Raw genomic sequence first — 22,606 nt, forward strand, 5'->3', positions numbered from 1 at the left:
AGCACACAGCTGTGTGTGGAGCCTCCCAGGCTCTGCTGCAGATTGGAGGAGTTTTGTAAAAACACTGAGTGAGGAGCTTGAAGCTAGTGACCTGTAAGAGATGGAGCAAGCTTGGGAAAATGGATTTGACAGGGGAATGCAAAAAAGGTAGAGTAGGGTAGAAGGCAAAAGGTAATACAGGTTGTGGTGGTTTGACCCTGGCTGGATGGCAGGTGCCCTCTGAAGATGCTCTGTCACTCCCCTCCTCAGTGAGACAGGACAGAGAAAATACAACAAAAGGCCTGTGGGTTGAGATAAGGGCAGAGAGAAGTCATTCACCAGTTTCCATCACAGGCAAAACAGGCTCAACCTGGAGAAATTAATTGAATTTATTACCAATCAAAATCAGAGTAAGATAATGAGGCCTAAAATCTCAAAAACACCTTCCCCTACCCCTCCCTCCTTCCCAGGCTTAACTCCTTCCTCACTGACCTTGGTGTCTGCAGGGCTGCCTCTCTTACATATTTCTCACTCCTGTCTTCTCTGGCCACATTTACTTCTGCCCAGTAACTTTTTTCCCTTCTTAAATAAGCTATCACATTTATCACTCCCACCATCCCTGCTGGGCTTGGCCTTGGCCACAGCAGGTGCATTCTGGAGCCACGGGGGAAGCTTCCAGCAGCTTCTCGCAGGAGTCACCCCCACAGCCTTCTCCCCCCACCAGAACCTTGCCACACAAACCCCATACACAGGTTTAGTGAGGGTAATTGTGAGTAGTGACTACTTATTTATTTATTCACATTTTATAATAGATTTTTTTCCCTTCCTGATTTTTTTCAATATGGGAGGAGTGGGAGATGAAGGTGAGTAACACAGATTGTGCTATAGTCAGTTTAATTTTAAAAGTGTGGTTTCTGGTGGTGGATGGGGTGATAGCTGGATTCTGCTGAACACCCCTCAGCCATAACTCTTCATTTAGCAATGCTTAAATTAGCAGTGCTTTTAATATGGTAGTATTTTGGTTGCCTCCTTTTTCTGAACAGTAGTTTGACGTGGTACAGCCACAGGAAATAAAATAATCCGTGTTCTATTAAGATTAAATGTCCTTCTGTGTGTTACCCACCTTTTCTTTGCAGAGCCTCACTGTTGTGACCAGCCCAGTGCCCAACCAGAACTTAGACATGCAGCCCTACGACCTGAGCATCGACATCTACAGCCGTTACATCTACTGGACCTGCGAAGCCACGAACGTCATCAACGTGACACGCCTGGACGGCAGAGCCATGGGGGTGGTGCTCAAGGGGGATCAGGACAGGCCCAGAGCCATTGTGGTGAATCCAGAGAAAGGGTAGGGAGCTGAAATAATAATCAGGGGGGGAAATTCAGGCTGAAGGGATTGAGAATCAGGTTGGTTTGTTTTTTTTTTGCTGCGGCTTGGTTTCTGTTTGTCAGAATGAAACCAACTTTGGCGTTTGCGAAGATGTCCTGGATTTATAGCAAAAATGTGTAAAGATGAAATAAACTTTTTTCCTCTAATCCTTCCTGTTCCAGGTACATGTATTTCACCAACCTGCAGGAAAGGTCTCCTAAAATTGAGAGAGCAGCACTGGATGGAACTGAACGAGAAGTGCTTTTTTTCAGTGGTCTGAGCAAGCCCGTAGCCTTAGCTATCGACAGCCAGCTGGGCAAGCTCTTCTGGGCTGATTCAGATCTGCGGAGAATCGAAAGCAGTGACCTGTCAGGTAGAGCAGCACTTTAACTCAGTGATTCATTTGGGTGCTGTGGGTGTGGGGGAATGCAGAGAGAGGTGTCATCTTTTTCTTCCATTATAAACAGTCTATACTGTGATTGTAATCACTCTAAATTCCCAGCCAAGGAATGGGCATGATTCATGCAGTGTGCCTTTACAGTTTCGTGCCTCTATCTGTGATTTGCATTATTAATTGCTACACATGCTATTTACTTCAGTTTCTCCCTGCAAGGCAATTCGTGTGGTTTCCCAAAGTTAGTTCACAAATAAACTGCAGCAGTTTTGGAGAGGGTTGTTTTTAAAGGCATTGGTTTTGGTGCAGTAATTTGTCAGTCAGAGGAAAGTTCCCTGTTAGTGGGAAAATCTGTCCAGCAGAGTTAAAGCAACAGGTGTCCAGGTTACTTATGCACTTATCATTTAGGGTGAAAAGATGTGAGAAGAACTGAGCAGATCTAACATCTGTTCTCAAAAGACAAAAAAACTCCCTCCTCCAGCTATGGAATTGCCTTTGCCTGCTCCCTGAGGTTGGTTGTGGTGCTTGTCTGAGCTCCTCTGTGAGCGACTCAGCTCACTTAACCACCCAAGCAAAATAATAACAATACAAAGAAAAGGAGTTTCAGTTTTTCTAGATGGTTGGAACTGAGGCTCAGAAAAACAGTAATTTTTTTTCAGTGGTGTGTGTCATTGGAAGGTGCAGGGTCACTGGAATCGCAGTATCCTGACTGTTTACTGCTTTAAAACAGTAAGGCATAACCTGAGTTTGTGAATTGCTTTTGAAGAGAAAAATTTGGAGTGGTGTAGCTCAAGTGTGTTGTAAGCTGTCCCACACCCAGAGTTTGCATGAGTAGGGTGACAGGTGGCAGAATATCACACCATGTTTAATTTCTCTCTTTGTTTGTTATCTGCCCAGAATTAAAACACCGGAGGAGATGGGTCTAAATTCCAGTTTAGTCTGGTTTTAATGATCCTGCTTTTCTTTTTTTCTTTAAGATGTGTTTATTTTTGTCACCAGTGTTGTATTTTGAAGAACACAAGCTAAAGTCATTCGAAAACCTCTCTTGCTTTTTGGCATTTGCAACACCAATAGAGTGCTGTAATCACCAGGATAAATTGCTAACTGCCGAGATGCATTCCTGTGCTTAGGAATGCTGATTAATAGGCTCTTTTGACCAGCAGAGTAATTTTTCTGCACGTTAGCTTATTAAAAACATTCACAGTCTCTTGCTCTGTCGACTCTGTAGATGGCAGGACTCACAAAGACCAGGACAGTTAGAATGCCTTTCATGTGATGCAGTCTGCCTTTTCCTCCCTGTCCTTCAGGCATTCACTTAGGACTTAGTATTCCTCCCAAATGGGATATCCTGCTGAAGTTACCCAGAGCCTTCACTTGATTTATGAAAAGATGACTGGAATGAGCTCCCTGCCATGGAAACTATTTGGAAATTAGTCCTTCTCTTCCAGAAAATCTACTGTGATTTGGAAATGTCTGATGGTTCTGGAATTAAGTAATTTTTCTTGGGAAATAGAAGGAGCTATGGGTGTGTCCTGATCTTTGCATTTATTTGGTTGGTTTTAAGTCTTTTGGTAGAAGGTATTGCTGGAGAGAGGATGGTGATGCCAGGAGACAAAAGCTCCTCTTAATCATGTCTCCCTTTCATCTGACATTCCCAATAAAGGAAACCAGCTCTCTAATGAATCAGCTTCAGATTTTATCGTTGGTTTATGGAAGAAGGGGTTTTAGGGTCTTGTTTTAGTCGCAAACAGTCAGTTACACTTGGTCATGAATATTAAAAAGAAAGATTAAAACGTTAAGGAAGGGAAAATTTTAAGCTTCTGAGCTTTAGGTGCATTCTGCAAAATGATTGCCGTGGTCATGGCAGAGCAGAGCATGTACAGACTCCATTTGGGTAGGTCAAGGTCCTAATTTTTGTATTTCTTACTGTCATCTTGGCATTTTGCCCTGTTCCCAGCTTATCTCTTCTTCTCATGATTCAGGTTTCTGTTTCTCACCTTTTCCCAATTAGTCACGTTCACGCATGTTAATAGATGGTTGCAGTTATTTAAATTGACTTACATCACTCAGTCTGGTAATTTCCCCATCAGTCAGGGTATAACCTCCTTCAGAATCCATCAACGTCTTTTCTTAATCAGATGTTGTTCCAGAGTGGTGGGTGAGACTCCAGTCCAGCTGATTTGAATTTCCGTGTTCTGCTTTAGATTCTAACTCTTAGTAAATGTTTGGAAGGTTGCTTAATTTCTGAACTCTGTGTGCATTTAGCAAAAAGGAGGTAAATACATTTTCCACCATCAAATTTGTTTGGTAGTCATCATCGCCGACCTACTGGTCATAAAATTCTCAACAAGCTAAAAAAAAACCTCTTCTTGCTACCAAACAAAGCAGAGGGATAGAATTTACTCCAAGTATAAAATCATGAAATGCATGTGTCTTCTGTCCTGTTACATTATCTTGTGTGGGTATGGTAGATTGTACTAGTTAGCTCAAGCTAATTATCCATCTTCTCATTCCCTGTTGTATGGCAAGACAAAGAAATTGATCTCTCCAAAAAGGGAAAGAAGAATGAAAAGAACTACCAATTTCCATCTTATTGAGAAAAGACTGGAAAGACCAATGAGAGCTGAGCCCCCAGTTCCAGGTGCCTCTTAAGTACAGTAGATGTTTTAGAAGCACAGAAACTGTTTTCTTGATGAAAGCAGAAAAAAAATTTAATCATCTGTCTGCCAAATGCATTAGTGGTGCATCAGAGGACCATGAATTGCTTGAGTTTTTTACAGTAGGCTTACCTGGTAGCATAGGAGGAGTGAAAACCAGCGGTGTGAGCAGTGCAGAAAATGTTTCTGATAGTAATTCAGTTTATTCTGGTTCAACTACACCGCTCTTTCCCTTCTCCAGGTGCCAACCGGATTGTTTTGGAAGACTCCAATATCCTGCAGCCCGTGGGACTAACTGTGTTCGAAAACTGGCTCTACTGGATCGACAGACAACAGCAGATGATTGAGAAGATTGACATGACCGGCCGAGAAGGACGTACGAAGGTCCAGGCTCGGATTGCACAGCTCAGTGACATCCACGCTGTGAGAGAGCTCAACATTCAGGAATACAGTAAGTGCAGCCCCTGTCTGCAGGTGCAAACAGTGCCTGTGGGACTCGAGACAAGGAGTGGCCACAGAGACTGAAGCTTCCTTTGCCTTTTTGCTGACCAACATCCGTGCAGATGGCAGGGACCAGAAGTTGGTATCAGTTAGCTGTCAGGGTGCTCTTAGGATTGTTTCCTTCAGGCAGTTGGCAATGGATTGGAAATCTATCACAACCCCAGCATGATATTTTGTTGCTGATGACAGCTTTATTGTAGTGTCACACAGGCACCTGGCACTTGAGTGTCTCTAGGCACAGTGGAAACATCCTGGTATCCCCGGGAGAGGATTTTCTGGATCGTGCTAGTGAACTGCTATGAGGTGTTTGCTCTGTTTAGGCAAGCACAACTCTCAGGGCTTTTACTGGCACCGAATGTTTCAATGGACTTGTGGGCCTTGAAGGCAGAGTGAGCAATTTTTGATAGGGGGAATTCATATTGAAAGTGAATGACAGAGAACAATGTTGCACTAGAAAAAGGAAGTATGTATTAAATAACAATTTGTGTTGAACGTGGCTGCGCTTTGAAAAGTTTTCTGTTCCCTACACACAATACTCTTGAAATCATGGGAGGTAGATGGTTAAAGCAGTGGAGTTGCTGTCATCCTGGAGGAAATATGCCTGGTTAGTAGGCTGTGGTGCATGCCTGGGAGAAATATGTAGAAAAACGTCTGGGGATGCTTAATTAAAACATCGATGCAGACTACTACTAGTTTTGTGTGCTATTAATCTCAGTAAATCTGTCAGGAGTTCCAAGAGAAGTATGTTGTCCTCATTAAACATTAAAATGAAGAGACATATTTATCTAGAGCATGTTAATTTGAGTTTTGGAGACTGGAAGCTTTAGAATTCATAAATTAGGAAAAGTTTACTTTTTTTTAATGGTCTTTGATAGAGAAAATGAAGTATGGAATCCAAGACATTTTTTTAGTAGTGCTCTTCCCTAAAGGAAGTAATGAAGGGGGACCGATGGGCCCAAAGAAATCACTGAAAAGTTGTGAAAGAGGTGGAGATTTCTTGTCAGTCCCTGTCTTTCTTGTTTTTAAACTCACAGGACAGCATCCCTGCTCCCAAGATAACGGTGGCTGCTCACACATTTGCATCGTGAAGGGCGATGGCACCACACGCTGTTCTTGCCCCGTCCACCTCGTTCTGCTGCAGGATGAGCTGTCCTGTGGAGGTAAGCCTTTCCCATGCTCTGTGCCACTTCAATTTTGAATTGTATGATTTTCAGCACTTTTTTCTCTCACTCCATACGTTCTCCTCGTTCAAATAGGGGTAGATTCTCACATTCTGGCACTCTGCACTGTCTATGCCACTTTATTCTTCTCTGTTGTCCTCCTCAAGCTCACCCTGCGTGTGTCTTTCTGAACTTGGGTGCCAGAAGGGCAAGTTGCCTCCTCCATGGTGATGCAGTCACTGTAACCCACACCCTGGTGTCTCCAGAGGAGGGGTTGAAACGGGGGAGAGGAGAAGCCCTTTGGTGCCACTGTGCTGAATGGATTTATTATGCAATCATCTCGCCATCGAGGCTGCATGTGTGCTCACAGTGGAATAAATAACATAATCCAGATATCCTCTCAGAGCAAGTTTAGTACCAGGCCAAAAAGCAGAGGGAGGAAACGGGGATTAAAAAAGGGGAGAAAAAAAAATCCACATGAAATGAACAGTTAATGTAGTAAATGTTAAATAACAGCCAACAGATGTGTCAAGACGGTTGAACTTGACTAGATGGAACAGTTTTTTTGTTTTAAAAGAATTTTGACTGAGCAGAACTGACAAGGGCACATAAATAGACACTGAGTCACAGTGCATCCATGTACAGCACATCACATCCTTTTAACATTTTCTAGAGTAAGCCATCAGCTGTGGATACAGTAGTGTTGCAGGAAAGAGGGAGTAGAAAAGTGTGATGACTTTTAATGAAGAGTTGAAGACCTGCTAAGAGAAGGGTGTAGGAGTCTTAAATGGGAAAGGAAGAAAATAATTGTGTTTCGTGGGCCTGTTTCTCTGTTCCTCTTGTTCTTTGTCTGTCAAGCCCCCGCTGATGTGAGCCTTCATCAGTCCCCTGGGGCTCAAGGTCTGCCAAATGACTGTGGAGGCAGTGGGTGTGGAGGTTACCCTGTGACACGGAGTGTTTATCAGCTGCTTCGATAAGTGAAAGCTGCTGAGCCCTTCGCCTGGACGGAGCTGTTTTGTTCACCCGGATTTTTAATTCTTGTCTGTTTTGCTTGATTTTTTTAAGAGCCACCAACATGCTCCCCTCAGCAATTCACCTGTTTCACAGGTGAGATTGACTGCATCCCCGTGGCCTGGCGCTGCGACGGTTTCACTGAGTGCGAGGACCACAGTGACGAGAAGAACTGCCCCGTGTGCTCAGATACCCAGTTCCAGTGTGAAAGTGGCCAGTGCATAGACAGTGCCCTCCGGTGCAACGGGGAAGCAAATTGTCAGGACAACTCAGACGAGAAGAACTGTGAAGGTACAGAGGACGCTTTGGTGTTGTCATAGGGGCGCGATAATAAATACCAGTGTTATTACTGAGCAGGGTTTGGAAGGATCCAAGGTTCTGCTTGTTTTTAAACTGGTCTATTAAATGGAAATTATTTCATAACTCCAGGCTTTTGTTTCTCTACCTGTGAGGTGGAAATTAAGACTGATCTCTGTCTCGCAGTGGTTTTAAACACTGTAAAAAGTACTGTTAAAAACGGTATGATTTTAAGCTCTAAAAACCCAGTATCTGGGGGTGAACTACCAAGTGGAACAATTCCTTGTCGCTGCTTTTTGTGTCCCTTGTACCAAGCAAAGGTCGTGGGATTGTTTATTTCAGTAGCTGACAAAATGAGCTTTTCTGAGTAACCGGTAGTGAGAGACAGATGGGATTTCTGGAGACCTCTTCTTCCTGCAGAGCACAGTAAAAGAGAGTATTTAAACCATCATTGCAGTGGGAAGCACTGTTGCCAGTACAATCAGCTTTCTTCCCAAAGTGATAGTATATTTTTTGAGTGTACTGGCAAAGCTTCAGTTTCATATTCTGTCTTTCATTTCAGTTTAAAAACATAATGGCAAGTAAAATGTATTGTCTTATGGTCAAGGAGCTTTCTGGTTTACAGGAAGAGCACAAGGACAACGAGAAACCACATTTATCTTTCTTAAACAATTTTATCATCATGGTTAGGCAGATTTATTTTTAATAACTTAATTATTTTATATTACAGTAAATGCTTAGATTTGGCGATTCTCATAGTAAATAACCATGTCCTGGGATAAGTGCCTATCTCCTCAATGGCCTTCTGCTTGTGAGTTATTTTAGATGAGGTGACTTTCTCTTGTAGTGCTCTTAGGGTGAGCAGGCAGTGAGGGCCAGGTCCCCAGTGTGGGATCCTCAGCAGAACACTGAACCACTCACTCTTGCACGGTTCACTGGAGGGACTTTTTGTGTCATCGGCTACTTTCAGAAATTAGGATTGCAGCATTCTAGGCTCTCCTGATTGTACACTTTGCTGCCTTTGTTTCTTAATAATTTTGAAGAGGAGAAGCCTTTGATATTGTCACTTATTCTGCGGGTGGTTCTCTTGGCAGTGCTCTGTTTGACCGATCAGTTCCGCTGTGCCAGTGGGCAGTGCATCGGGAAGAGCAAGAAATGTGATCACAACCTGGACTGCAGCGACAGCTCAGACGAGCAGGGATGCTGTAAGTGTGTTACCTGAGACTGGAGGCTTGGTTGCAGCATCCAAAATTTGTTCCTCACCTTCCCTATAAGTTAGATTTTATTCTGTCAACCGTGGTTTTCTCATCCAGAGAGTTAATAGCAGGTGCTTTTAGAATCGTAGGAGCACCCTATTTATAGAGTAAACCTTTTAAATTTTCTTTTTTATCTTGAAAAGATGTAATTCTGAGCTTGATATACGATTTGTAATATGTGATTTCCACTACCTTGAAGTCTCCAGGGCACTACAAGGATACCGCTGCCTTGAAAATTCCAACTGAAAAGTTCATTTTCACTGTTGGTGCTCTAAAAGAAATTTTAAACAGGGACATTTCTTGTGTTAGAGATCCATATATCATGGTTGACACACACATAATATGAAAATGCAAAGCCAGAGCTGGAGAAGGAGTTTAATTCTTGAGAAGGAGTAATAGGAGATGTTCTGTCATGCTGGCAAGTTACTGGTGACATCCTTGCAGACTTGTGTAGTTACCTTTAGTATAGTTTATATTTTTCCAGTTTTGTAATAGAGGATGGAAAATTGGCCCTCCCAGAATAAAACTGCAGTTGCAAGCATCCCTCTTTCAGTATGATCAGAGGAGTCTGTTTACTCATCTCTGTGGACTGTGACAGGCTGGTTAAAGTGTGGGTTGGGTGTTCGGGGAGAAGAAAATGTGTTGAGGAAAAAACTTCCAGTAATGTGTAAGATGTAAAACACTGACTGAGAACAGGAAAATATTTTAGTCCGCTTTTCTTGCCAGATTCATGAAGCACAGGCAGGGAGTTGTCAGAAATGTCGTTGCTTAGAACTGGTATTGTAGGGAAAGCCACTCATTTTGACTGCTGAGTAATTGTTTTGGATACAGTTTCCTCAGAAAATGGTACCTCTCGAGCTGATGCTCAGCTATATCTGAGGGTGGGTCAGATGTGTTGTAGGTTAGGCAGTTTAATAAAGAGTATCAAACCCAAAATTCATCACTAGTGAACGAGAGAGGTGATGCACCGTAAGTGAATGTTACACGGGTGAGAAAAGGGAGATATAAGGAAAACTGGTGTTGATTTAAACTTTCACAGTCTGATTTTCCCTTTGCCCTTTCAGACACAACAGAGGAACCTGCCCCCCAGCCCAACAACACGATAGGCTCCATCATCGGTGTGATCCTCACAGTCTTTGTGGTCGGGGCAATGTACTTCATCTGCCAGAGGGTGCTGTGCCCACGCATGAAGGGAGATGGGGAAACCATGACCAATGACTATGTGGTGCACGGCCCAGCCTCTGTCCCTCTGGGTTATGTGCCTCACCCCAGCTCTTTGTCAGGGTCTCTGCCTGGTAAGGAAATGGGACTTTAAACATCATGTAGTTATTCTTGGTGGGTTTGTGGACTGAGTTTTTATGCTTGTGGAACTTCTTGCAAAGTCAGTGATGACCAGCAATAATTGTAGTCTCAGCTTGTTTTGTTTGGTGATGAAGTTTCTAACACCAGTCCAAGCACACTTTGCTGCTGTTTAAGAAGTAAGACTTCATCCCAGTGTTGCACTTCATTTAAACGCGCTGCTTCTTTATATGTTAATTAAATATGTCCTGTAACTTGTGACTTTGGATCCAGCAGGTTCCTGTCAGCACTGAAGCTCTGTGAGGCTGTTACAGGGTTAAAACAATGCATCAAATTACTTTGTGTAATAACCTGTGTAAAGATTCTGTGAGCAGAATTTCCCCTGTTATTTCGAGCACCGTTTTCCACTTGGACTCTGTGCCAGTGCTTCAGTCACTAGCAAATGTTTTGTTTTAAGCTTCCTTTTCTCAGCTGAATATTGACATACACCTTTGTTCCTCAGGTATGTCTCGAGGTAAATCTGTCATCAGCTCCCTCAGCATTATGGGAGGGAGCAGCGGGCCGCCCTATGACAGGGCCCATGTTACTGGAGCCTCCTCCAGTAGTTCTTCAAGTACCAAAGGCACTTACTTTCCTCCAGTAAGTTACTCTGTTATTTGTAGACCTTTAATAACTTGCAGAGAAGTAACGGTGTCTCCTGAGTCTAACCCATTGACAGATTAATGTTTTGGTTTAGATTTTTAGCTTAATAAACGTGTTTCAAGATGGAGTATGTGATTTTTGAAAGGGAAGGAAGGTGAGATTGTCTTTTTCCAAAACAGTCTAGAAATTTTAATTTAAAAAAGTTGTGAGAGAGCTCAGTGCCAGAAAAAAGAAATGTTAGATTGAATGTCAGGGGAGATGAAAAAAATCCCTGTAAATGTTAAGCAGCTCTGGCAGAGAGATCTCCTTTCATTACACTCTGCCATGTGCCTCTGAAGGTAAAGCTATGATTGATTCTGTATAGACTTTCAAGGAATTAAAGTGAAGTTTTGTGTCACGTGTCTGACAAGTGACAGATAAGTGAACAAATGTTTGGCAGCTCCATTACATCCTTCTGGTCACAAACAGCTCGTATGCTGCTCCCCATCTCTTCACTTCTAGCTTCTGGGGAGGTTGTTTTAGATATTTTTATTAGGTCAGCATTTTTGGAGAAGAGCTTAATAGTAGCTGGTAGGAATGGCAACAAATGGCATTTTGAGTGTCTGTTAAAGAACTGGGGAATAAACAAACGAAAAATCCCACTTGGTTGGCAGGGCTATGCATGCAGTTCTTTATTTAAGGTTCCTATTATACAGTACTAAAAAGAAAAATTATTAAACTGGTGTTTTCTTGAGTTTACTTTGTATCTTTCCTTTTTAACTGTGTTTTTTTTCCTTGTTTTACTCCTTAGATTTTGAACCCGCCACCATCACCAGCCACTGAACGTTCACACTATACCATGGAATTTGGTTATTCTTCAAACAGCCCATCCACTCACAGATCCTACAGGTAATCACTGTTACCACAGCTCCTGTCAGGATTAAGGAGTTAGTGTGGAAAATGCAGAATGAAGGCAGCCTCTGCTCCATAAGAATTGCAGTCAAAGGCCCTTAATTGTGCAAGCACCATAGCAGTGCTTGAATGGGTTCACGTGTACCAGGTCACTGATGGGTGTGCACAAGTGCAGCACTGACTGAGGTAAATCACACACCAGGTTGTTGTGGTGATACATCTCTTGGGTATATTGCTGTAGGGGGAATGACAGCACTCATCACAAAACTAGCTGAAAGCCAAAAGAAACATGGTACCATGATAGGTTTAAGCCAAAAATATTTACCCTGGAGTGAACCCTGCCCTTTTTTAGGCTTCTGTCAAAAATAATTTGTTACATAATTATCAGAGATTATAAGCAAACACCCTGTGGAGAAAAAGTTCTCAATATATAAAGGAGGTCAGAAGTAACATTTAATATTGTGGTCTAGATAAACTGCAGAATTTCTAGTTTGACATATTAAGGGTTAATATCTGGAAAAGGTTGCCAACCTTTTGCTTATTTTTGCTGACTAGTATTTATGGACACGTATGCTTTGTTTACTTGAATGTGTCTTTCTTACCTTTCCTTTAAGAATGCTGGAGTTAGTTATCATTTTACAGCAAGTTAGAGGAACAAAAATAAAGGAACAGACCTATACTACCCAAGGGTGTAAATGTTCCCCTGGCACATCCCCAGTAGATCTGGTCAGTGAAAAGAGAGTGCTGTGTTTGTCTGTTGAAAGATGTGCCTCCCTAACACAGAGCCTTTGGGGTTTTTTGGGATAATGAGGTCTCTGGGGCTAAACAGACATCCCCTCTCCATTAGCAGAAAATATGGCCTCTGTTGTGCAGAAGGTCGGACCAGATGTTTATAATGATCCCTTGCAGCCATAGAAAACATCTTCTAAAATTATAAGTAATTTTCTAATGAAAGAAATACCTGAATTCTGGTAACCAGCATGAGTCTTGCTGATCGGTGGTTAGCTGATGTACCTTTTACTACAATAAAATGGTATTAGGGGTGTAGCATAGGGTTCAGTGTTTTCCAAATGCTCCCCCGCCCAAAAATAACCATTGATCTTGCTGCCTCTGATCTTACTTCTTTGCTAATATTCTGACTTGACTATAGAGGAGCTGCATCCCCAGCTGACTGTGAGTTGTAGCTACCATGCTACTTCCCTTTCTAATTTGTTTCCTTGGAACTATATTTGGCTCATTTAAAAAAAATAAAATAAAAAAAAAAATGTTTTGCGGTAGCAGCCTTGGAGAATTTCATCCCAGTTACCGCTCTAAGGAGTGATTCTCCTGACTGCTGTGAACGCGCCGGGTAATTTTCAGTTTCCTTGTGTGGGCTTAGAAGTTAAAGTGTCCAGCAACTGCATAATAGCAGGATGTCTTCTCCATGTAATAGCAATGCAGCTATCACACACACACAGGTGCCCTTCCTGCCCCTCCGTCTTAATTGAGGTAGAAGAAACTGCTCCTAAGTCCTTAGGGAACGTGTTGTCTGTAGATAATTAATGATTAGCGTCGCATTCACCGGTTGCCGTAATTTGACTGATGCTGTGACGCGTGTGGTCGAAGGGAGGAGAGCGTGCCGCTGCGCATCGTTGCAGAGAGGCTGCCCTGCTTTCTGTTCCCACCTTGGCTTATCCCCCTGGGCTTCGCTCAGGGGCCCATCACCCAAAACGCGCGATCTCTCTGTACGCTGACCCCTTTTTTCCCCCCTGCTCCCACCTCAGCTACAGGCCTTACAGCTACCGGCATTTCGCGCCGCCCACCACGCCCTGCAGCACCGATGTCTGCGACAGCGACTACGGCCCCAGCCGCAGGGTCCCGGCAGCCGCGGGCAAGGGCTACACCAGCGACCTCAACTACGACTCGGAGCCCGTCCCTCCGCCCCCCACCCCGCGCAGCCAGTACCTGTCGGCCGAGGAGAACTGCGAGAGCTGCCCGCCCTCCCCTTACACCGAGCGCAGCTACTCCCACCACCTGTACCCACCGCCGCCCTCCCCCTGCACCGACTCCTCCTGAGGGGGAGCCCCCCCCGACCCGCCGCCTGGAAGTGTAAATACAAACTGTTCCCCTGGGGAAGGGGGGGAGGGAGCTCTCCGACAGTGTACAGTTCAACCGAGCGGGGCGGAGGAAATGGCTGAAGATATTTGTACAGAAGAATTAAAAAAAAAAAAAAAAGGGATATTTATATATTTTCTTAAATAGCGGCTGCTGCTCGTGCTATAAGAAGAAGAAGAAGAAAAAAAGAAAAATTTTGTGTAAAGGAAAAACGCAGACGGTTTGTACAAAAAGTTTTTATTTTTGCAAGTGGAACACAAAAACATGCCTTAAATCCAGTGGAGCGACTGAGCACGTGAGGAGATAGAAGGACTGGGATATGTTACTTGTCCAGAGAGAGGTGATATGTGGGGTTTGTCAATACCAAAAATGTTTGAGATAATTAATAATAAAGAAGTCCATCTCAGAGCAGCATACCATAGATACTTGGAAGTAGCCAAATATCCTCTATGTTAACTACAGAGGGCCAACAATGAAAGATAAACTTGAAAATGCAGTCAGGACAGATATTAACCTTGCACAAAGGGCTTTGTTTTCTACAGGAATACAGCAATTGTAGCAGTGAATCCAGAAAAAATAATCACACTTTTTAAAATTAATACACCTCTGATTTTCCTTAATGCAATTAACAAACTAGATAATTTAGCATTTAGAGCTCTCTCCTTGCTTCTGGAATTGTTGATTACTTTTTGGGGGTGTATTTTAAAATTCTTTTTTTTTAATCCCGATTAGGTTTTCTTATCTCTGCTGCATCCTTTCTTCCTGCCTGTGTCACTTTAAGTCATGATATTCTTATTTAAAGTACTGCTAGAACCGGGCTGCTGTAAATTCTGTTTTTTCTCCTATTTAGCCTTGTCATGCAGTGATTATCATGCTATACATTACGTTCTTCATTTTGCCAGCATGGTTGGATTCTGTTTTGGAGCAGGTCAGTATGATTTTCACATAATTGACAAGGGTAATATGCATATACCTGAGTGATTTTTAGTCCCATAAAAAGGAAAACCTTATTTTGACCTAGTGCCCACGAAATGTCAGATATTTTTATACCGCCTATAATACAGACAGCATATTTATAAACTATAAATTTAACCACGGATTGTTAGTTTTTCTGTAAATGAGTAATATATCCTTGCAGTACTTTCAGTGTATATTGATTATCACAGTATACAAATCATATATGAATAAATATATATATTATTTTTTTTCCTACTAAGGAAGCATTTAACTTTCAGTGGACCAACTGTCCATGGAAAAAAAAAAAAAAAAAAGAGATGTTTTGATCATTGGAAGGGGTTCCCCTGCTGTATGAACTGCTCATGTTTTCTTTGTGTTAGGTAAAGCCAGTTTCTCTCAGTATGATTTTGATGTACCTTTTGACATACCTCCTTTCGTGTGGTGTGAGCTTAATACTTTAGTATTAACCACTGTGAATGTCGAATTTCAAGATATTCTTAAACAAAACCATTTTATATTCACATCTCTATTTTTGTATATTATCACATTTAGCCCCTTCTCCCGTCAGCCTCACTGTGGTGATTTTGACAGGGAGATTATTTAATCAAGTGAAAATATTATTTGTATCGGTCAAGGGGCAACCTAGGATATTATTAACTTCTCCTGGACTCCAGTGCAGTGCTCTGCTGTGACTGTGTGGGAGCTCACAGTACACCTGATGGTAGATGGCATTATGCATTTGCACCTTCTGTTGACACCAAATCCACCCAAGGTGCTCAATGCCTTTAAGGACTGGCCCTCTGAGTCTTCTCTCTCCAAAGAAGGTCCTGAGGAGCTTCTGCCTCCCCACCTTTGGGCATGCTATGGGGATTTCACCTTTCCAGAGGTGCCATTGGGGTTTTATTGTTCTCTGTTGCTTGTTTTCCCAGCCAGTTTCAACTGACAGAGAAATAATCTGAAAATATGGCATGGGCTTTAATTCATGCTGTTGACAAAATCAGTGCCAAGTAATTCTTCCTAGCTGCCACTCCTCTGGAGTACTGGATCCTCATTTGGCTTCAGCTCCAAGGAAAACTGTGTCATTGGGATTCCATCTGTAATAAAGGGTCTTTCCTAATAGTCCAGGATACCTGAAGAAACTTTAAGAAGCCTTGATGATCTCAAAGCTGTTGATCTCTGAATCTGGCATACTAAGGGGTTTTTTTTGCCCAGCTTCAATCTAGGTGTCTAGGAATTGTGGTAGCTGTTCTTCTGGCTCTTCCTTGCTGGTGAAGAAGTTTAGTTGTGTTCTCCAGCAGGATGGAGGTGGAGGAGGGTGTTGTGAACTATAAGGGAACTCAAAACCATATATATGAAGGGGGGGAGGGCGGCTGTGTCGGGGCAGGGGGGATCGAGGCTGGCACGCCAATGAGAATTAGAATTTCTCTGTTGTTTACACTTTTTCATGTGCAGCATTCCGTGGGGTTCATGTGTGGGAACTTGCACTAATGAACTCAGAAGAATATTGTGTTGTTGTTATCTATCTCAGTCCGAGTGCTTGTACTGCAATGGCAATGATCTCTTCTTGCAAAATACTTTTTTCAGTGTGCCAATTTCTGTTTGAAAAACTCCAGGATGGTTGAGCTTAAGGAGTGGTATTCTCTTTTCTGCTTCAGTTGGACTACCTTGCTGAAGCTTCCTCTTGGAAGGAACTTGCTGCAGGTAAATTTGTGAGTGTGTTGATTACAGTGAAGTTCTTCAGAAGGACGACATTCCCTGCACATGGGTCATGCTGCCTGCCTTCTGTGCTGGTTTATGGCCACACACAGCCCAGCTGAAGGTGGGCATGCAGTTCAGTGTAGGATTTGATTGCCTTTCTGATCCATATGTTTCAGTTTGTGCATCAGATATTTTGAGTGATCTGCCTCTGCAAGAGGGGGAAGGTGGACGGGCTTTGTTTTTCCATTGAGAAACATTAACTAGTACACACCCCTGCCCCAGTCCCAGTGGATAGACCCTAGACTGATTGAACATTGAGACTGAACGTTTTCAATTTAGGAGATTGCTAAAGTGGGTTTGTTAGCATAGAAGGGGTCTCACTGATGTCAGTGAAAATTGCTCCTTGTCCTTCAAGCTAAGCACAAATGTCCCTATTTTACAGCATCAGGTACAGTAAAGCCTTAACACAGGCACTCACTGTGCACCTTTTCCTATCTGTAGACACCTGGGCAGTGTTCAGACCTGGCTGTCTGGTGATGGAAATAACTGGTGTGCCCAGTCTGGAAAAGGAACAGTCCTTTGTAGTTAAAAAAAAACCCAAAACAAAACCCAGCATTATTTGTTGAAAAATAACCTTTGTGTGTTCAGCAGGAGCTTAGCATGTTTAAATGGCAACATTAATGAGACCTCATCTTGCCTTTTAAAGTAATACCTGGTCTGTCATGCTGCAAACATTTCACAGCTTCCTAAGGAGCAGATTCAGCCTTCCCTGCCTTTCAGAGTGCTGGTGTTGAATGCTGGACTTCTCTTGGCCAGGCTGTGTGACAGGCACAGAATACCTGCTACCTAAAACCTGAACACGAAGTGCTCTGTCAGACCAGACAGGAGAGGATGCACATTTTTTATACTGTTCCCTCACTTTTGGAGTCCCTTTTGCAGATGAGTGAAGGTACATGAAAAACAATCTGTAATTATGAAGAAAACTGCACCCCAACTGCCTGACACAGCAGGTGCTACAGTCAACTGTAAGTGAAGCTACATGTGGAAAATCCCTGTTATTCCTATTTATTACACTGATGGGCTTTGATGGTGTTCTGGGCTCCAGTTCTGCATCGTTTCTCTAGTTATTATAGCCCATCCTCTAGAAATGGCTTGATTGGCAAGCCTTAAACAACAGATTAACCTCTTTTGCTTTAAGGCAGTTAAACCTGCTCTAAGATGAAGAAAAGGCCATTGTCTTGAATATTGAGTTATTTCCAATTCCTTATTGCTTGGCAGATCTCATATTAATTGATTACCACCATTCTGAGGGGAACTGCTTAAACTCCAGAACTCCCTGATCACACATGCTGTTGAATTGGGTAACTTCTTCAAAATACCTCCTAAGAAGTAATCAATCTTTTTTTTTTTTTTTTTTCCCTGGCCATTTTGCCTTGAGCACGTTTGTCACACAATATCTACTGACAGAATCTGCTTTTGAAGGTGTACTGTGCACGTAGCAGATTATTTATTAGGTCCACAACAGAGAAATAACTGGCTGAGTGCAAAAATAATGGGAGCATTGTTATTCAGAAATTGCTTTCTTAGCAATGGGACTTTTTAAATTGCATTTTGGTGGTGGTATTGCTTGGAAATTACCCTTTAACTTAGTTGGCAGGTGACAGATACACCTTGAAAATATGTTGGGAGTGAACTAATAGCTTGAAAATGGCTGCAAAACAGTCAGTTTCTTTCTAAAAGAAGCCAAAATACTCCAGTCACTCAAAATATTTTGGTTTTTATCTTTGAAAAGAGCAGCAATGATGCGTTTATAGCATTTCTAGGGACTGGGTGATTCTCTTCAAAACTGGGCAGGGTAAGTAAAGTGTCCACATTTTATTCAGGACAGAGATTGTCTCAGGAGCAGGCAGGGTGATTGTTATGGGGAAACTCTTCCCCTCTTTTAAATGAACAAGGAGCAGCTTTGAAGTCCTGATTAAAATGGCTGTAGCCTTAAGCCATGCAGTTAAAAAGTCAGCAAGGGAAAATGAAAATGTTGTTTTTTGTGTGTGTGTGTGTGAAGAGGATACCACTAGGCTTAAGCTGAACTAGCCTTGTTTGCAAGTGAAGGATCTGGTGCTGCTTTTAGATTTTAAAATCTTTGTTTTGTTTTTTTTTTTGTTTGCTTTGTTTGTTCCCTGTTGTGTAAGCTTTAATCACTGTTTGTCATTGTCTTAAAGCCAGCTGGTGTCTCTTGTTCATCAGCTTTGGTACAAGTGGTGCTTTGCAAGGATGTATTTATATTATAATGGCCAACATTTGGTCAGCCCTAGTCACTTACTAACTTTTTTTTTTTTTTTTTGTAAAATAAAGTGCTTTACTTATACGGTGTATATAAACCTTGTACAAAAATCCTTTTCAATTATTACTATAAACTGAGTTGTAACAAATGAAATGTTGATTTTTATAATAAAACTGAGTGAAAAAGGAGGGGTGCTCTTCGTTTTGTTTCAGCATCTGGAAGACAGGTAATTAAAGGTACAAGTCCACGTGTCCCTTTGTTCTCCATGAAAGTCAGGATGTGCTCAGTTTTTGAGGAAATTATTTAAGAGAGGCTTCTCCTGCCATCCCACCTACCCCCTCAGTACTTTAGCAGGGAGAGGAAAACAGGATACATAAAACTCTTTGTTTTTTTCCCCCTCCCTCCCTTGGGATGAGTGTGGGGAAGAAGGGGCATCTTGAAGTAGCTGAGAGCGTTCCCTTGCACTCCCACACATAGGGAAAAAATTATGGGAATAGAGAAATGAAAGCCACTGGCTGCAGAGCTGAGCAGGTCCAGCACTGAAAAAGGCCTGCAGAGGCTGTGCCCAGTGTGAGCCAATTGCTAATTTGGTGACTTTGGAGTTATGCTTTGGCTTTCCCCTCCCTCTGTTTGATCTTTGAGGTGGAGGGAAAAAGCATCCCTGGAACAAAGGAGGTCAGGATGGAGAAACCCCAGTGCTGTTGGTTCCCCCACCTTGCCTGGCAAAGGGACCACCAGAGAGGGAAGAGGGCAAAGGCAGTGCCTTGATTGCACTTTCAGCAGTGAGGGACTCCTGTGCCAGCAGGAGTCACCAGGTGCCAGGATTTGGGGCCAGCCAGAGGGGAGCATGCAAGCTGGAAGAGGAGATGGCATCAGGAATTATCTGAGGCACCCCAGGATGCCACAAGCCCTTCCTCCTGGTAAGCATCACCAAACTCCCCTGTGAGCTGCACCTGTGCACGGCCTCTCTCCTGCCTTGCACCTTCCCTGCCTCTCCTGATGTGGAGTGCCTGACGAGAACCAGACCTTGCCCTCTGAGGGCTTTTCCCGTGGTTTTGTGGCTCGTTCCTTAGTGCAGGCTGCCGCTGCTCCTGCTGTGAAATCCCATCTGTGGGCATGATGCTGACACGGTGATTTGACTTCTGGTGGGGAACGAGCAGCAGGTGAGTCCTACTGGTAAAGATCCAGGTTTTAGGCAAACAAGCCAAGGTAGAAACAATCAGAAAATTATCCCTACGTGGACAGGAGGAGAGTTTGTAAATGAATTTGTGATTAAAATGGCCCGTGAGGCAATAGATGCTTTGAAAATACAAATCCATTGGTGTATTTTTCCCTAAGTTTGTGGGTTTGGGGCATGTTCTGTTTTGCTGTAGACAGTCATTCTTCCCTCAGTGCCATTCTCCTCTTTCCATCCTGCAAATGCTTTGAGAAACCCAGTGGCTGCAGCACTGCTGTGCAGATGGCTTCATGTAGGCTGCTCTTCTGAGGCACAGCTGTTGGGGATTCATTATTTGACTGAAAAAAGCCACTTTCAAATGCTTCTAATAACAAGTTGTTCCACCAGCAGCACTAATAATGAAGTCTGAGATGTGTTCCTCTCTCCTGTCCTTCCAGTGGGATGGCCACACATCCACTCCATGGAACTGCAACTTGAGTAGTGGAGTAGGAAAGACAAATATTCCTTCAGATTTTGAAAAAGGAAGGGAAGCAGTACTAATTGTCTCTTTTATTGGCGTCCCCCTGTCTCCCCAAAAGAGCCAAAAAATACTCAGGAGTCAAAAGCTAGACATAAGCATGGGTTTGTCATAAAAAAGCTGGAATCCCAGGGATTATTTGGTAAATGGCACCAGGTAAGGAAGAGTTCCAGGTCTGTCAGCACAGGGCACGTGGGGATGGATGGGAAAGGGAGACTTACTTGGCTCCTTCCACCACATGGGTGTTTTTTCTCTTTCCATTTAATGTTTGTATCATCCTTCAGCTTGAGATGACCCCAAAATGAGGACCAAAAGGAGAGACAAGAGATGTAATCATCGTGTCCCAGTTGTTTCCTTGAGTTGGTTTTATGTTGGTGATAAAACCTACGTCTTTCCACAAGTGTAAAAGACAATGGGCAAAGCACCTGCAGACTTGGGAGGGCTTAGCAATTCAGATCCATCTGAATTTACTGTGGCATTTCTCCAACATTTTTTTTCCAGTGTACCTGTATTTTTCTTGTCACTGTGCACGATTAACTGCTGTTTCTGTGAGCAGGTACTCAGTGGGTTTGGTCTCCTGGTTCCAGCATGCCACAGGAAGCCAACTGTAAGTCACAAAAAGAATGGTTTCAGGGAGAGGAATTTGTGGTGGGTTTTTTTGGTTTTTTTTTTGGCAGAATGGTCTTCTCTGTTGCACAGCTGTGTGAGACAGACCTCTTCTTATTTGAAATGATCCCTGGCCAGTCCTGTTCCTTGTTATTTTGTGACGTGGAAGAGTTGGTGGGGAAAAAAAGCACTGCAAGCAAGGGTTGTATTAAACATGAAGATCCCTCCGCTATGTCCAAGGGTACTTAGCTAATTGTAAGTCCAGACATCCTTAGGGAGGAATTGAATTTCACGTGTGGCATCAAGAGTGAGAATCTGCTCCTCTCCCTCTGTTACTGCTGCATTGCAGCTGTGGTATCAGTTTTACAGTTAATGATTTCCTCATTGGTTCCTTCCAGATAGAATAGGTTTGGTGATCTGATGTATCTTTTAGGGGTTTTGTGGGGTTTTAATGTATTTTATATATTATGTATTTTTTCATGCACCTAGAAGAGCTCAATACCTCATTTGTAATTACAGGTGCCTCCACTGTTTTCATTGCCATTTTTTTCAGGAAAAACCACAGATACTGGATTTTTGGGGTTTATGTAGGTATTTATTCCAGAATGTGTACAAAGACACTGACACCCCATCCTTCTTGGGAACAGCTACAGCAGAATATTCAGCTCTGTGATAGCTGTGACAGCACCAATCTTCACCTGTCCTTGGGCTGCTGGAAAGAGGGACCCTGAGGCCAGAAGGTAATTAGTAACTTACTTTAGAGCTGAGATGCTTGATAATGTCCCTACTGAGTCCTCATGAATAAACTGCACAGTCATATGCATAATATTAACACCCAGTTTGTTCCCATAGTTGTTTTCAGCTTGCTTTGCTTGAGTAGATAAAATAACATGATACCTTCCAACCCTCTGTTCTGACAAACCCCAGTAGTGATGGGATGAGCAAGCCATTTAATGCTGGGAATTGGAACATTTTGCAGGTTTTGTTGTTCCTGGTCCTTGTAGGAGAGACCCTGGTGCACATGGCCAGGCATTTTGATACACCTTCCCCCGTGGGCTGTCCCAGCAGAAGATGTGGCAGCCTCGACCCAGAACAAGAGGGGAAAGGAAAGTTAACCCAGGCCCCCCCCACTTAGGGCAAAACACACTCTATGAATCGTAAAACCTTTCTCAGAAGCAGAAAGTAAAATGAAAACTTAGCCTTCAAAGTGATTGTGAGTCACTTGCCTTCAAAGCATTTACAGGGATTCCTTGAAGTTTCTTTCCAGTGTGTATTCCAGGCATTTTTGTGGGGAGGACAAATTCTCCCTGTCTCCCATTTAGTTTTGGTCCATCAAACTGGCACTCGTTTTCATTTCTCTTCTGGCACTCGAGGCCAATTTGCATCCTTTAATTGAATGCAGGCACTGCATGGAACGTGACAGGCACTGCCCACCGCAGAATGGGTAGATAAAATAGTGTCTCTCCTGACTCCTACTTGCCTTAATGAAAAGCAGAGGGCTGACCTCAGCCCTGAACTCTGCCCTTGCTAATACTTCTACACGTGGCTTCGTGGCCAGGCTTAACAGAGCAGCACACGCAAGTTCCTGGCTTGCCAGTGTGGTTTGTTACAGTTTTAAGGGCAAATTAATTGGTGGGAGGTTCCTCCTTGTGTGGGGAGGGCTGGCCTGGTCCCATCTGCGCTTCACCTGAGAGGAGGGAGCAGGTGCTGGGTTGGTACCCCTGGGCAGTCACTGGGTACAGGAGCAGATCTGAACCCAGGGAGTGTTTCCAGGGGCTCATGCCATTATGTAGCATATGTGCTCTCTCTCCCTCTGGCTT

At 43.2% G+C, this 22,606-nt stretch overlaps 1 protein-coding gene across 2 annotated transcripts in view; it reads left to right on the top strand.

The window, feature by feature from the left end:
* Positions 1-13,525, top strand: part of LRP6 (LDL receptor related protein 6) — a 64,008-nt gene extending 50,483 nt beyond the window's left edge. The window contains exons 14-23 of one of the 2 annotated variants that reach the window (XM_027898529.1): positions 1,116-1,327; positions 1,531-1,721; positions 4,641-4,850; positions 5,935-6,060; positions 7,168-7,362; positions 8,463-8,573; positions 9,689-9,919; positions 10,426-10,562; positions 11,356-11,453; positions 13,220-13,525. In XM_027898529.1, the coding sequence (XP_027754330.1) occupies positions 1,116-1,327; positions 1,531-1,721; positions 4,641-4,850; positions 5,935-6,060; positions 7,168-7,362; positions 8,463-8,573; positions 9,689-9,919; positions 10,426-10,562; positions 11,356-11,453; positions 13,220-13,511 (1,803 nt within the window). In that variant the 3' untranslated portion in view covers positions 13,512-13,525. Of the gene's footprint in view, positions 1-1,115; positions 1,328-1,530; positions 1,722-4,640; positions 4,851-5,934; positions 6,061-7,125; positions 7,363-8,462; positions 8,574-9,688; positions 9,920-10,425; positions 10,563-11,355; positions 11,454-13,219 lie in introns of both variants that reach the window. The other variant, XM_027898528.1, reaches the window with a different exon arrangement.
* The last annotated feature ends 9,081 nt before the right edge of the window (positions 13,526-22,606 follow it).

Source organism: Empidonax traillii, unplaced genomic scaffold (assembly GCF_003031625.1).
Source record: "Empidonax traillii isolate 1590-97213 ecotype Southwest subspecies unplaced genomic scaffold, ASM303162v1 scaffold601:size890739, whole genome shotgun sequence".
Lineage (NCBI taxonomy): Eukaryota > Metazoa > Chordata > Aves > Passeriformes > Tyrannidae > Empidonax > Empidonax traillii.